The following is a 14,499-nucleotide window of genomic DNA, read 5'->3' as shown; positions in this document are numbered from 1 at the left end:
GTGCTTAATGCTTAATGCAAAAACGTCTTTTGAATGGTTACCGCAGAAAATTATTACTTTTCAAGTGTTTGAATTTTGGAAACTCGTTTGATTTCCCTTGACAAAAAAAACCAAACGATAAATTATGTACTTCACTTTATAGAATTATTCTTGAATACATACAAATTGATTAAAGAAGTACTCAAGTCACATGGGATATTTCAAGTATATTTTTGGTTAGTGAAACATATTGGGAAGTCACGTGACCTCATTGTGAAATTTTCTAATTCTCCAGTCTATCTTTACTGATTGAAAGAAAATTTTATGAAAATGCATTAATTAAACGAATTACAGAAAGCTAAACAAAAATAAAACATAATTCATAAAATAAATAAACACTAAAATTGCAGTAAACTGCACAAATATTTCTACATAACTTGTTTTTTTCACTTTTATTATTTTGAACTGAGCGCTCCGATGAATGTATTTTTCTTTGTATTTCTTATGCGTCAATATAAAATATATAAAAAATTTGATTTGTCAATTTGTTCATTGCTTTGCTCAACCTACCTATTATAGTTATATAACTTTTTAATGGAAAATAATTTATTAGAGTGATTCGTAGAAATTAGAATATAATCTGAATTATTCGTGTTAATTTTTATTAGGTGCGTAAACCTTGAACAATGTCGTTTAGGAGAGCTCTCAAGGTGAAATTTTAAAACCCTGTATATTAATCGTAACTACCAAAGTGACCAAAACGTGTTTTTATTGAAAATTTACATTTTTAATAATAATAATGCCGATTATATTGACAGTCGGTGTTCTATCCACAACCACTATTTCATAACACAAATTTCGAGCAAATGAAAATAATACCTAATAATAATCAATACACTGTTGCAACGTCTTCTCGAAAGCCCTTAGGTCCTATCATATTTAATTTCTATCATTTTTTTTTTCGTAAGACTCTTTTGGATATATGTATACAATGTACCACATAAAATAATAATTTATAAAATATTATGTAACTTAATTGAAGTCATAATTTATATATAATTAATGATACTACTCGTATATAGTTATGATAGTAAAACGCCGTAGCAAAAAATTATTTTAATAAAATTTTTGCAATTTTACCATCAATTCATTCGTATAAACTGCTTTATATTTCTCTCAAACCAGATTGCTTAACATAAAAAACTAAAAGTATTCGTTTACTGTTAGGGTCGATAAAATAAAATTCTTATCTCGTCACATTTCAGTATTTTGTAAAGATAATTAATCTGTGATATTTTTTTAAATTAAATATTTCTTTTTGAAATACTCTTTATCTATTTTTTTTTATAGACTTATTAATTTTGATATTATTTTGATTACTTATTAAATTAACGATCTCTTGGATATTATAAATTAGCTGAGTGATGAAGGATAATGAACGGATACCTACAACGAACTCATATTCTCACGTATTTTACTTTTTACGATGTCGAAAAAATGTGGGCTACATAATAACATAATACTATATCAATAATATTGTACCTATACGTATATCGCTAAAAATCCGAAACGAAAACAGTTTTTATTTGAAACGATATTCATCTTCCGCGGCGGCGACAGAGAATGAAAAACAAAAAACCTTACAATGATAAAAGTAATAATACGACGAATACATTATAATAATAATAGTATTGTATTATTGTGACGGCTATCGAAGGTTATAAACACACATCGAACGCGTCGTTGTATTTACGAATAGTATTATGATAGCCACGCGTATCCAAACTGCAGCTCGAAACCAGCACATGACCGTACGAAAATACATAATAACAAAAAGCACTGTACAGCTATACAGTGCTTATATATAATAATAGCAGTGTAGTACCACATATATATATATATACCTATTCTCATTTCACGTGCATAATATATATACGGACTATATGCCAGTCATCGTGATACACACAAACGTCGGGTCTATTACAAAAGTAACACTGCAGTTCTAGAAACCTACATATTATTGTGTTAGGCTTATAATATTATACGAGCGCATATGGAATGATGATGATAGTAATAGTAATAACAAAAAAATAAATAAGTAAAAAAATACTCGTACAAACATCGTTACAGACGAAATATCATAACAATAATTGGATCGACTGCAGATCAGTCAAGGTTTATCGGACGGGGGACGAGAAGAAGAGAACCTATAATATTATATGTACAGTGTACACATATAAGTATTATATAGGTTTGCGGTACTCGTATAAACATTTGTATACCGCACGATATCCGTGGATGGAGGATGGATAGGTATAGGTAGGTATTATATACGACTATCGGAATTTTTTTCGCATAAAATAAAACTCGATTATTATGTTATTACTTTTTGCGACGAAACGTAGAAAAATATCAATCGATGTAATTATATTATTCTCGAAACAATCGCGGTTGCAACGGCGTTCCGATGAATTTATCGCGCCTACACACGTTTATATTCATTTCCCATTCTGTATAATGTAATACGATGTATAATATAAATGCACGTGTCGCGAATATATGTATATATACATGGTACACATATATTATGTGTATCACGTCATGTTGTAATATTATATTCTCAATCGAAAAATTGCGAGCATTTCAATCATGACTACAGTATTTCGCACGTAAACATGTACAAAAACAAAACGATATTCCTACACAAATAGGTGCCTACATCATGAAGAGTTGTTTTTTAGAGTACAATATATTATAATAGTGAACCGGTGTAGAGGAAATATAAGTACACCTGCTATAGAGATTTTACAATTTTAGCGTTTCGAAATGAATAATATATACGCACATACCTACGTCCTACATATTACATAAAACTGAGAACTTTAACGGTATTATTATTTATTTGTATAATTAAAAATGTTTACGCGCTGATGTTAGAGAGTAGATAATAGTTGGTTGTGATAGGTGCACAACGTGATCGATGGTGCTACGATGACCGGGATTAAGGTGTTTGTACACTTCAGGGAACCCGCGATTGTGAGATGTGTTGAAATATAACGATTATTATTATTATTAGTTAATGTACCGAGTATATAAATAAATATTGTAATAATTATCGCGCGTATTAATATGTAGGTATGTAATATAATATGCTCGTATTGGATTGAGTGAGTACGTAAATGGCGTCTTTCTCGTTTTTCGTAATAGCGGCTTTCACAGAATCGTCAATAATTGTAGAGATATATACAAACAAATTTTACCTACATATCGAGAAGCAAAATCGCAATCGAATAGATATAAACCATCGATATACCAATACTACAACGTACTGTGATTGTATTACATATTATTATATATTATACTGTACACATTAAAAGTTATTTGTTTACACCTTGCATAATTTACGTACTGTATCATCATTAAATGCGTGTGTGTTTTTAGAACACTTTTACAGTGTATTTTTGTACGTGATTAATATTTTACGTTATTTTGTTTATAGGTTTAATTCAAAAGCCGATCGATTGCAATATATTGAACAATTAAGGTAATATTAAGATTTATATTTATCTCTATCGAATTGACAACAAGCAGGTAATTTTTCTACGATTAACACTTCGCTATGTCACCAAAAAAAGTTTTCTGTGACAAACAAATACACACACACGATTGGGCTGATTATTGCTTTAATGATTTATGTTATATCTTATATTTTTTACTGGAGAATTGGCCTCTTGAAATAATCCGTCCGTATAAAACTAACGATGTATACAATTTTCGATCAATAGGAAGAGTGCATATGTTTAATATTAAGAATGCTCCTACTTTACAGTTCGATCCATACACTCAATACAATTAAATTAAACATCGCAACGTCATTACAAAATCGATAGCTCTTCCTCGTCAATAATGCATATATAGACATCTACGTAAAATAATTGATTATTGTATGATAACAGATCGTATTCTTAAATTTCTACTGATTACCAATATAGATTCAAGTAGTATTTTTTACGTGGAGTATTTCCTTCACGTAACCATATTGATTTCAAAATAATCCAAACGTCCGGTCTAATTTTCAGAAAACATAATGTATGTATTTATGTGTTATGTGTGTGTTTGTGTGTGGTATAAATATACGGACTGGAAAGGGTCCTGAGGCCTTTTTGTTTTTATATGGTTAGAGCATGAACGATCCGATCGCAATAATAAAGTCACGCTCGACAAACCCCGAAGAATCGTTTCGGAAGTAGATGACGGTTTCGCCCGTGTGACACGCCTCTTAAACGGTTAGCGTGCAGGCCAGCGCCCTGTCTGTATGATCGTTTTTTTATGTAACGGTAGTGGCATAATAAAAGAGATTAGAAGAACGTGACCCGCAGTGTATGTAATAATAAGACAGTACTTCAAAATTGTAATAATAATAATAATGTAATAAAAAATATAGTAATAAATAGTATAGTTATGCTATCCATATGTATATAGGTGTACTGTAGCGTAGTATAGTGCAGGATCAACACTTAAGTAATGTTAATTATTACAGTGTTCCAATATTTATGCAAAAAAAAAAAGCGGTAATTTAATTGCCAAATTTAGTCGATTAAACGTAATTGACCAATTTTAAATTTAGTATACGACTGCGGTTTTTCGATTTTTTTCCATACTTTTATGACTTATGTGTGTTTATGAAGAAACAAATTAAATTTCCCGAACATGGCGGCCATATGCATTTTTTTTGTGTATATTTTTTTAATAAATTACATAACTATATTATAATCTATATATTATTTGATATGCTTAGTATGCGCCTGTAATCTGTATAATTGTGTCCTTCCGCATAAAATATTCAACAACCCCCATGGCCTTATCACTATTCTATTGGTTTAAAAATACAATTTTAGGATGTAATATGTCTTTTGCATGACGTACCTACATTTATTATAGATTAGAAGACTAAGATGGTACAAAAACATTACAGCTGTACTGCATACTAACCCATTACCTGTTTTTAAGATGATGTTTTAATCTTAGTTTTTTTCGACATATTACTATAATAAAATATATAGAAATTTAGAATTCGAGTAAGAAATATAACATAAACTAAGAATTATTTGATGAGTTTTTATTTTATTTTTTAAAGCCACTCTTTTTATCCGGTTTGAAAACTTAATTTTGAATTATCAAATATGACATGCTGTGTTGTTTAAATTCCTAGTGGTATCACTCTTCCGAGAAGAAGTAATCGGAGGAACGGCTTAACACCAATTTCGGATACAATATTAATTAATTATTGCTTGTGTTTCTTCTATAAGACTCGGATTACGTATAAAAACCAGAAAATTACCATTCTTGTAGAAAAATTATCCTTTTTCAATCATAATCATTCTCACAGAGTTTTTTTCTCTTAAATTATGACATGATCCAAGAACTTATTTAATAGGAATTTGATATTAATCTTCAGTAAAAAAAAAAATGAATAAATTATCGTAAACTATCGTAATTTATAATAAAATGTATTTAATTAAATGCATGATGTTATTATATAATTGTTTATGACGTTAAGAATTTATTAGCACCTTTCCTCATTATTATTATTAATATTATATATTATATATTATTTTATCATCGTAATATAAATTAAAACAAACAATGTGATTATGAATCTATATGCTGCAATAACATAAGCAGGCGGCAGCCGATAAAAGCGTTGTATTGAGTTCATATTTTAAGTTGATTTTATTACACAATTCTAATGATGAATTATCGCTCCTCACATTAAACCATGTAAATATTTACAATTCACAACGGTTGAACTTCATAATTTTATTTATATAATTTTAATATCTTATTCTTCTTTGGCATTTCTATAAAGGAAAGATTGCAATTAACCTACATTATTTTAATTTTAATAATTTACTTAACGTATTATTGAAATTTTTCATAATTCTGTATAACCAGTGGCGTAGTAACCTGTTGAAAACTAAGTTGGGGGTAAATTAGTTTATTTACTATTCATTCTGTTAGATTAATGAAAGTATTAATTTTTAAATTAAATAAATAAATTATAGCCATATTTAATTATGCTTCGCTGAACTACTATACTTATTAGTTATTTTCTATATTAGGTATTAAATATAATTATAATATTTATTTTTACCACGTAACTAGTAACTATCTAATTAATATTGTTTTTTGAAAGTAATTTATCATAATTTCTAATGTATACCTACTACCTAATGGTCTACATGATATAGTCTATTTATAACATTATTCTTTTAAAGAAGTCATTTTACAGGATCGCATCACATTTATTCTATTTCTATAAATTAAGCATCTTGCTATTTTCTCGTATATTCTTGATTATTGTTAATATAAAGTCGAATTCAAAATTCCAGTGTAAAAAAATTACAAAATTGTTAAAAACATAGAACCATTTTACAAACTATACAGATATCCTGATGGGCCAGAATTGTCTTGGTCGTGACAGTATCAGTGGGGTGACCTTCACAAGTTCACGTTTTCGTGTTTCGGTGTATATATCTCTATTGTTCTTCGTATATCAGTCATAACTCATAGCTCTCATAGCCCATAGGGCATAAAATAACGATGAATCATACATTTCCAATAAAATGGTCCGTGAAAGTAATAAGAAAAAAATGGAAATTATTTCTGAAACCCGATGAATCAGATATACTCGTATATATATAATATGTTATCGAATAAACAGAATATATATAAATGTGAGGTTAGTTGAAGAAAATATCTGAAATGATTATTATGAAAAACTATTAATGTACATTTCAAACATATCATTTTGGAGAATAATTTCAGCTATGTATTAAAAATATTGTATATATATATTATGTACAATTCTTTTCAATTTCGAAAACATGTTGGCACAATAACGTAAGTCTGTAAATTTTAGATAAACAAATAAATTGTAGTTTAATCATTATTAGTAGGGCTTGGATTTCAATGCATTTGCATATTTTTTTGGGGATATCTTACGCGATGCTTTCCAAGCTACAAATATGTTTCAAGTACTTCGCAATCTAACCACAATAATTTTTTTGCTTTTTTGCATATTTAGCGGATTTCATCATTTTTAGGGCATTTTTTGACGGTTTTAATGCTTTTTTAAATTTTTTAGTGAATTTTTGACCTATTTGTCGTACTATGACTAAAAAAATTGACCTCATTGAAATATAAGTACTACATATAGTAATATAGTACTACGTAATAAAAATTATTTTCATTTTGAACTATTTTAACTAATTTAACATCAGGTTTTCCGGTTTTTACAACCTTTATGTCACACCATCCAATTAGCCGATATTATTGCACACAACTAAACTTTTATCGGATTATTTTCTTATCGAGCGATAATATTATATCGGTGGTGTGCGTTTAATAAATAATGCATTTTTTGAAACGTCTTTTTTGATATTTTTAGGGCATTTTTGAGAGTTTTTAGGTCATAAATGCATTTTTTGAAAGGGCATTTTTTTGATATTTTTAGGGCATTTAAATCCGAGCCCTAATTATTAGTATAGATGACAAAAATATAATCGTCTGAACTGGCATTATACAAATAAAAATTTATAATATATACCTACAACTTTTTTTTTATTATTTATTTAATTTTATAAGACATTCCTAGGCAACAGTAGGCTATCTATATCTAGATATAGTATTAACAATTTTAATTTTTGACTTTTGAATACCTACAACTACACCGTGATATGTTTTGTACAAGTATTGCTGAAAAGAAAAAAAATCCGATTAGGTACCTATAGGTATAATTAAATAATTTGGAAATTACTAATTGCCGTTTACGTTATAATATATGTATATTAGATATTGTAGGAAAACGTGTCGTATCCGTTGCGAAATTCAGTAAGTACATGTAGGATTTCAAAGTTTTTATATCGAATTATGTACCAACGAATTAGCAACGTTTTCACGGATCATCCAACATCTATATTGCTACATTCGTGCGTGTTCAACCATCCGTTTTCTGGGTCGAAAATCGTATCCCGAATGTTTTTCTTCAATTATCACACTAATAACTCCCCGGTTCGCCTTTTGTAAATCAATTAGTGCGTACGTCCAACACCGCATGTAGTCTCGCGTGTGTGTGACTATATTTTATACACTTTGGTGTTTTATAATTTTATTTCATTCGGCCAATCAGAGCATGATGCACGCAGAGCTCAACGTGTTGCGGTACCTACACGTATGTCGTGTGCAGTGTATAAGAGTCACCATGAAACGAAAAACGGGCGAATCGTATTTTGTATGATAGCCGCCGTTGGAATTATATACCTATTATACCAACATAGTTCGTACGAGATTCGCTTAGGGCTTAAGTCTCCGCCGGGTCGGTTATACCATACGCGGATTATGTCCACCTTTATATAATACAGTCCGATACTCCACGTTTAAAGCGTAATCGGAAAAAAAATACATAAACTTTGAACATATAATATTATTATTATCTGAATGAAAAAAATATTATATGCTCATAAACGTATATAGTAAATAATAAAACTGGTTCGTACAATGAGGAGAGAAAGTAGACCCGGAGTTCTCCGTAATAATGAGAGTATATAGGTAAGTAAAAAGAGAATAGACCACGAGATTGAATTTTCGCGTTGGGATTGTTGGGAATAAAAAGAAAAGTAATGCGAGTTAAATCACGACAAGTAATTAAAGAAAGTGAAGACAGGAAAAAATTATGACATTTTTGGGAACAACTTGGACCGCGACCTTAAATGCAGCGGAGAAAAACTCACGCGGAAATACGACGTAAAACGCTGATTCGAGAAGAATAAATAAAATATTGAACATCAACAGCCATTATTATGTGATATTATTGTATAAAATAAACTATTATAGAAAATAGATAAGACACTAAAACCGCAAGTACATAAAATAATGCAATATAAATACCAGTATATACTATCGAGTATATTGTTTTATATTCAAAAAAATTTCTTTTTGATTGAAAAATTAAATTTATCGAATTTTCGAAGTAGAAATTAATTTAAAAAAATATTTATTTATTTATATTTGTTTTATATGTGATACTTCTAATGCGCTTGTATATATGTTATTCTGACCTGAGGAATGGTAAACGAGCTGTTAAATTTTAAGTAAGCAAAAAACATTTGAAATAATTTTATGATCAACCAACCATACAGCATGCAGTATCTCTTATGACCATAAATTATATTCGTTATTCTTTCAGCAATTATGCAAATAGGTGCGTTTTAATTTTTATCTTATAACTTAATACAATTAATTGTTCATTATTCCATATACGTATATGGTTTATACGCGCAATTATATAAATATTTTAACAGATCCAAATAACTGATAGTCGTATACGTGTTGCAGTAATCAGTGAAAATTGTTTTTTCAATGTGCTTTTCATATATCGTACGATATATATTGTATTATGTGGCTGAGCTCTGATGATGGTGTTCATTATAATATTATTATATTAGCCAATATTTTGTGCATTATATAGCATTATTACAGCCGAGGTATCCGCTTTTAATGACAAGAAATTATTTTTTGAATAGTCCATGAACCAAATCGGACCGTGCTCTATAGCGTCTGCCACACATATGTATAAGAACGCTTTGCCATTCTAAAACGTGAATACGATTTAAATTATTATTATAATACTATAACGTCGTACACACATGTTGGAAATTATACTTTAATAACACAGTTCGCGCCGTATTCATTCTTTTACTCGTATCATGTGCAGCACCATATGATTATTTATGTTCAGGATGCTTTCGCATAATACCTACCTCTATAAATCGGTTAACCATTTTGATGGACGCGTGGTGCGAAATCGCCAGTTCTGTGCCACGTTAATTACAGAGAAAGTGCCGCACAATATAATGATATGTAAATGTTAAATAACAATAATCGTTATTAAAACTGTCGTGTTTACGATTTTTAATGTCGTAGGTATAGACCTCAGACCCATATTATAGTAAATAATAACATATATATATACCTATATATACCTATAGGTACGCAATCCGCGAAATGGAATTGTTTTTACACCGCAATGTATAAACATATATGTTTGTGAGTATTAATATTGGATGAATCCGTCGCGGTTCGTAAGTCGTAACCCTGACGAACATTATATTATTTTCCGTTTTATCAAAGATAAATAAAAAATTAATTTCTTTTTTTTTTGTTCAAAAATTATCGAATATACATCCAACGTTTAATTCATCAATAATTAGGTAAACTATATACTCGTATATGTATATTATGTATGTAAAAACAATTTTAATCGATTGAACTTTATATATATTTATGTAACTGCAGTGTATTAGAATTAAATCGTAAGGTTTCAGATGATATTCTGCAGACAACATTACCTGATTACGTCATATACTTACTGTAGAATAACATTTAAAAATATACTTAATAAATTTCAAAATACCTTCACAATATCACTACACATATGGACGTATAACGTGTTTATCGAAAATGCCAAAAATGTAATTCGAAAGGTCCCCAACCGATTACCAAAGCCCGTTTTATAAACGTTTTCATCATGTACTTCCAATCGATCGATCCTATTCGGACTATGAAGTAATTCATTCCATCATTTTTAACGTTGTTTCCAAACACACACGACACGTAGCATCGTATTTTCATTCAAAACGATGTTATGAATCATAATAGCTCGTTTGCTTTTATCGAAATCGTATATAATATTATATTGTTTGCGCGTTCATTTTATTAATTTTTACTATATACTATCATATTCAGATAAATTTGTATGTGAACGGTTTAAACGCTTAAAAAACCAACACAGTGATTTTGAAATATTTCCCGTACAAGCTTGCGCAGTACACAACGTGGACACATTTTTATAAAATAAATTATCTACATTGATCCAAATGTAAATGATGGCTTTCGTTGTTGGAATATCACAATATATCCATTACTATTTGTTATTATTGTTGCAGTCGTTTTAAAATCGTAGATATATTGCGGTATAGTATTATTGTATTATAGAACTATATACGATAGATATCCTCTTGTAAAAAATAGCACCGTAATCGTCAATAGCAAATGCTATTTTATAATAATAATAATATAATTTAGTGTATATAACATGTAATATGTACAATGTACTGTGTACATACTACAAAATGTATAAGCTCCTCCCCTCCCTCCCACGAGAAAATACTAAATCCGCCACTGGGCACTGACCGAGTATCTCGTCGTATTTATCCTCGCAAGTGCATACGCTATAATATAGTACCATACCTATACGGTACAGGTACTTCTCATCTACCACCCACCCACCCACTTACCATCGTCATATATCTAACTAATTATTCGAGACTTAACTAACCGTACATTTGAATATTTAATGGAAATATTGTAGCTGTACAGCTTTTAAAATATTTACATCGATAGATTTACACAAACTGTATTTCATGAATCGACCGTTTCTGATTATAACGAATCGTAAAAATAAATGTTTAAATGTTTTTGATTGTAAAAAACACTACGCTTACATATACAGGTTGTCCCACGAGGATTTAACCATTGCGATATCTCAGGAAATAATAGATATATCAAAATTCTGGTTTTGTAATAAGACTCACAGAGATCAGAACTATAATAAGTAATAACTATTAATAATATTAAAATAATTTTTAATTACTATTTTATTTTTCGATTTATTTTAATGTTTTGGTAAAAAATAAACAAATATATTGTTTATTGAATTATTTCCAAAAAAATTAAAGATAACCATTTTGTAGAGTTTATTTTTCTGAAAATATTGACGTTTCAAAATTTTATTTTCATTAATTTCCTAATTTTTATATTTTTTCTAGTTTCGAATAAATAAAACTACCGTGTTATTATAAATCATTTTCTCAAGACTAAAAAAAAAATTAAAAATCAGGAAATTAATGAAAGTAAAATATTAAAACGTCAATATTTTCAGACAAATAGATTACAGAATGGCTATTGTCAATTTTTTTTTAAATAATTAAATAAAAAAATTTATTTTTTTAACTTTTTTACCAAAACATTAAAATAAATTAAAATATGAAAAAATTGTACTTTTTATCCCTGTGAGTCTTATTACAAAACTAGAATTTCGATAGCTCCATTATTTTGAAAGATATCGCAATAGGTAAATCCTCGCGTGACACCATGAATTCAGGCTCGGATTCAGTAGGGGGGCGGAGGGGGCGCCCCCCCCCCCCCGTAAGCTGTGTTTTGTTTAGGAAAAATGCCCAGGAAAAAGATTTAAAACTAATTTTATTACGTTGAGTGCCGCGGTCGACGGGTAGTAGACAATTGTCAATTTGTATAGGCTTATTTTTGGCCTTATAATTTACTCGGTTATCAGACCAATTCTTCCGTTTATATACGTGGTTATTCAGTGAAACGTTTTAAGTTCACTATTTGGAATTTATCAATTGATTATAAAGTTGTATTAACCATAACTGTTTCGTGTAAGTTATTTTTGAACACAAATATGTGCGCTTGCCCACATATTATATTTTATTAGATATTTTATTTTGTATGTAAAATATTCCCCCCCTCCTAAACTCGGGCTAAATCCGCGCCTGCATGAATTATTTATACGAAAATTTACACAAAATCGACAAAGACGTTGTCGTGTTGTGGCATTTCTGTTTTCCTGATATCGCAAATACGAAAAAATAACGTTGCAAGTTAAGAACGAGTTTGTTATTTTCATGTTTTTCATTTTAACATTTTAACTATGACTGAAGTTCCTATTATATTAATGGTTTTGAAAAAATCTGCAACAAGAAAAATCACTATTACACAGCGAACAAAATAAAAATATTTCAATATAAAATACTCTTTTTAAATTTGGGCAATTTGGCGCGACTATTATAATATAGATTATCCGAAACGGTTTTACGAACAATTTTTTGACAAGTTTGGTGGTGCCTTTCGAAAGATTCGACCTATATCTGTGTAAATTACGATCGTGTGGCATCAAACGCAGGTAAATCTGCATAAACATTACGCGCACCTGCAAATGTGTGTATATGTGGGCCGGTAGCTATAAATATTTTGAAATGTTTTAATATCACAAACGACCACCGCTCGGATGCGGCGGCCCCTTAACCACGTTTGGTCGGCTGGTAACCGACGATGATAACCGAACACTGGGCGTGTATGTGGATCCTCAGCGAGTAGCGACAAAGCGCACAGAACGAGACGCACTGGCGTGGCGTGGTGCTGCAGCCGGGGCGCGGCTGCCAAACGGGTTCGAGAAACGGGTCACTGGGTCCTCGGCCGAGGAGGATACTCTTACCGTATAATAATAATATATATAAGATAGATAGTAGTAAAATATAATATTATTTATAACGATGTATATAATGTTGTACGCGAGTGGTGAGTGTGTGCAGTTCTCATGGTGTACATATTATTATTATTATAATGATATTGTGTCGGTCGGGCTCGGAAGACGAAACGCTCGATCGGTGTCCGCTGTAACAACGCGTCTCATAATATATTATATTAATATTATATTTCTACAGGTATTATGTTATACGTACATTATCTCCTATATCGGTTGCGGCGACGGCGTTTTGCTTTAAACGCGAAAAAAAAATTACACGCCGTGTCATGTATTATAGTACCTATATAATATGTACCACCTCTTATGTTTTTATGGGTATATATGTATGTAGTATGTAAATTCACGACGTAAAGCTGCGGGTATATAATACAATATTAGTCGTGTAAAAAATGTAATACAATAATAATAATAATAATTATTATTATTATTATTATAGTTATAATATATAAGGTAGGTGCCCTCTGCATGTGTTGTATTATAGCCAGTCATTAACTATTAGTATATATATGTGAGCATATAAATCCATACACGTGTGTATGTGTGATGTACCCACTCGTGTGTACATGCGATCTGAATCCGTTAGGTTGTATACATTATATACATACAGAGTGATTATGTTAATGTGAACCAGCAGCACCAGTGTATACTCTCATAGAAACATCTAAGGGGCAGCATTCTTAAAATCCTTAATGTATTCACAGTATAGATACGAACAAAATATAACATATTGTACGGTAGTCGGGTTGTGTTAAAAATGTCTTCTGTTTCTGTTCTTTTACATTGTCTGGTTCGCGATAAAATAGAATCGCCCTGTATAATAATATATACTGCGTGTCCCGCGAGGATTTACCCGTTGCGCCATATCTCCTGGTATAATAAATATATCATGAATCTGTTTTTCTTTTTTATTGCTGGACTCACATAGACAAGGGCTACATATATTTTATTTTTTAATTTTCGAAAAAAAAAATGAAGATAACTATTTTATAGAGCTTGTTTTGCTGAAAATTTTGACTTTTCAACATTTCATTTTCATTAATCACACGTTTTTTAATAATTTGTTTAGTTTATTGAAAAAACTGGTTTTCATCCGGGCGGCGAATATATAAGTCTAC

At 30.0% G+C, this 14,499-nt stretch overlaps 1 protein-coding gene across 4 annotated transcripts in view; it reads left to right on the top strand.

Moving 5' to 3' along the window:
- The window catches only part of LOC107166366 (uncharacterized), a 102,947-nt gene that overhangs the window by 64,198 nt on the left and 24,250 nt on the right, over positions 1 to 14,499 (top strand). For 3 of the 4 annotated variants that reach the window (XM_089228654.1, XM_089228657.1, XM_089228655.1), the window contains one exon: positions 3,479 to 3,523. The exons of the other annotated variant lie outside the window; for it this stretch is intronic. In XM_089228654.1, the coding sequence (XP_089084780.1) occupies positions 3,479 to 3,523 (45 nt within the window). The remainder of the gene's footprint in view (positions 1 to 3,478; positions 3,524 to 14,499) is intronic. 4 annotated transcript variants of the gene reach the window in all.

The sequence above is a fragment of the Diuraphis noxia genome, unplaced genomic scaffold (genome assembly GCF_037042655.1).
Source record: "Diuraphis noxia isolate RWA-SAM2 unplaced genomic scaffold, SU_Dnox_SAM2 contig0005, whole genome shotgun sequence".
Classification (NCBI taxonomy): domain Eukaryota; kingdom Metazoa; phylum Arthropoda; class Insecta; order Hemiptera; family Aphididae; genus Diuraphis; species Diuraphis noxia.
Note: the sequence above shows the minus strand (reverse complement) of the source record. Positions and strands in the feature narration are given on the sequence as shown.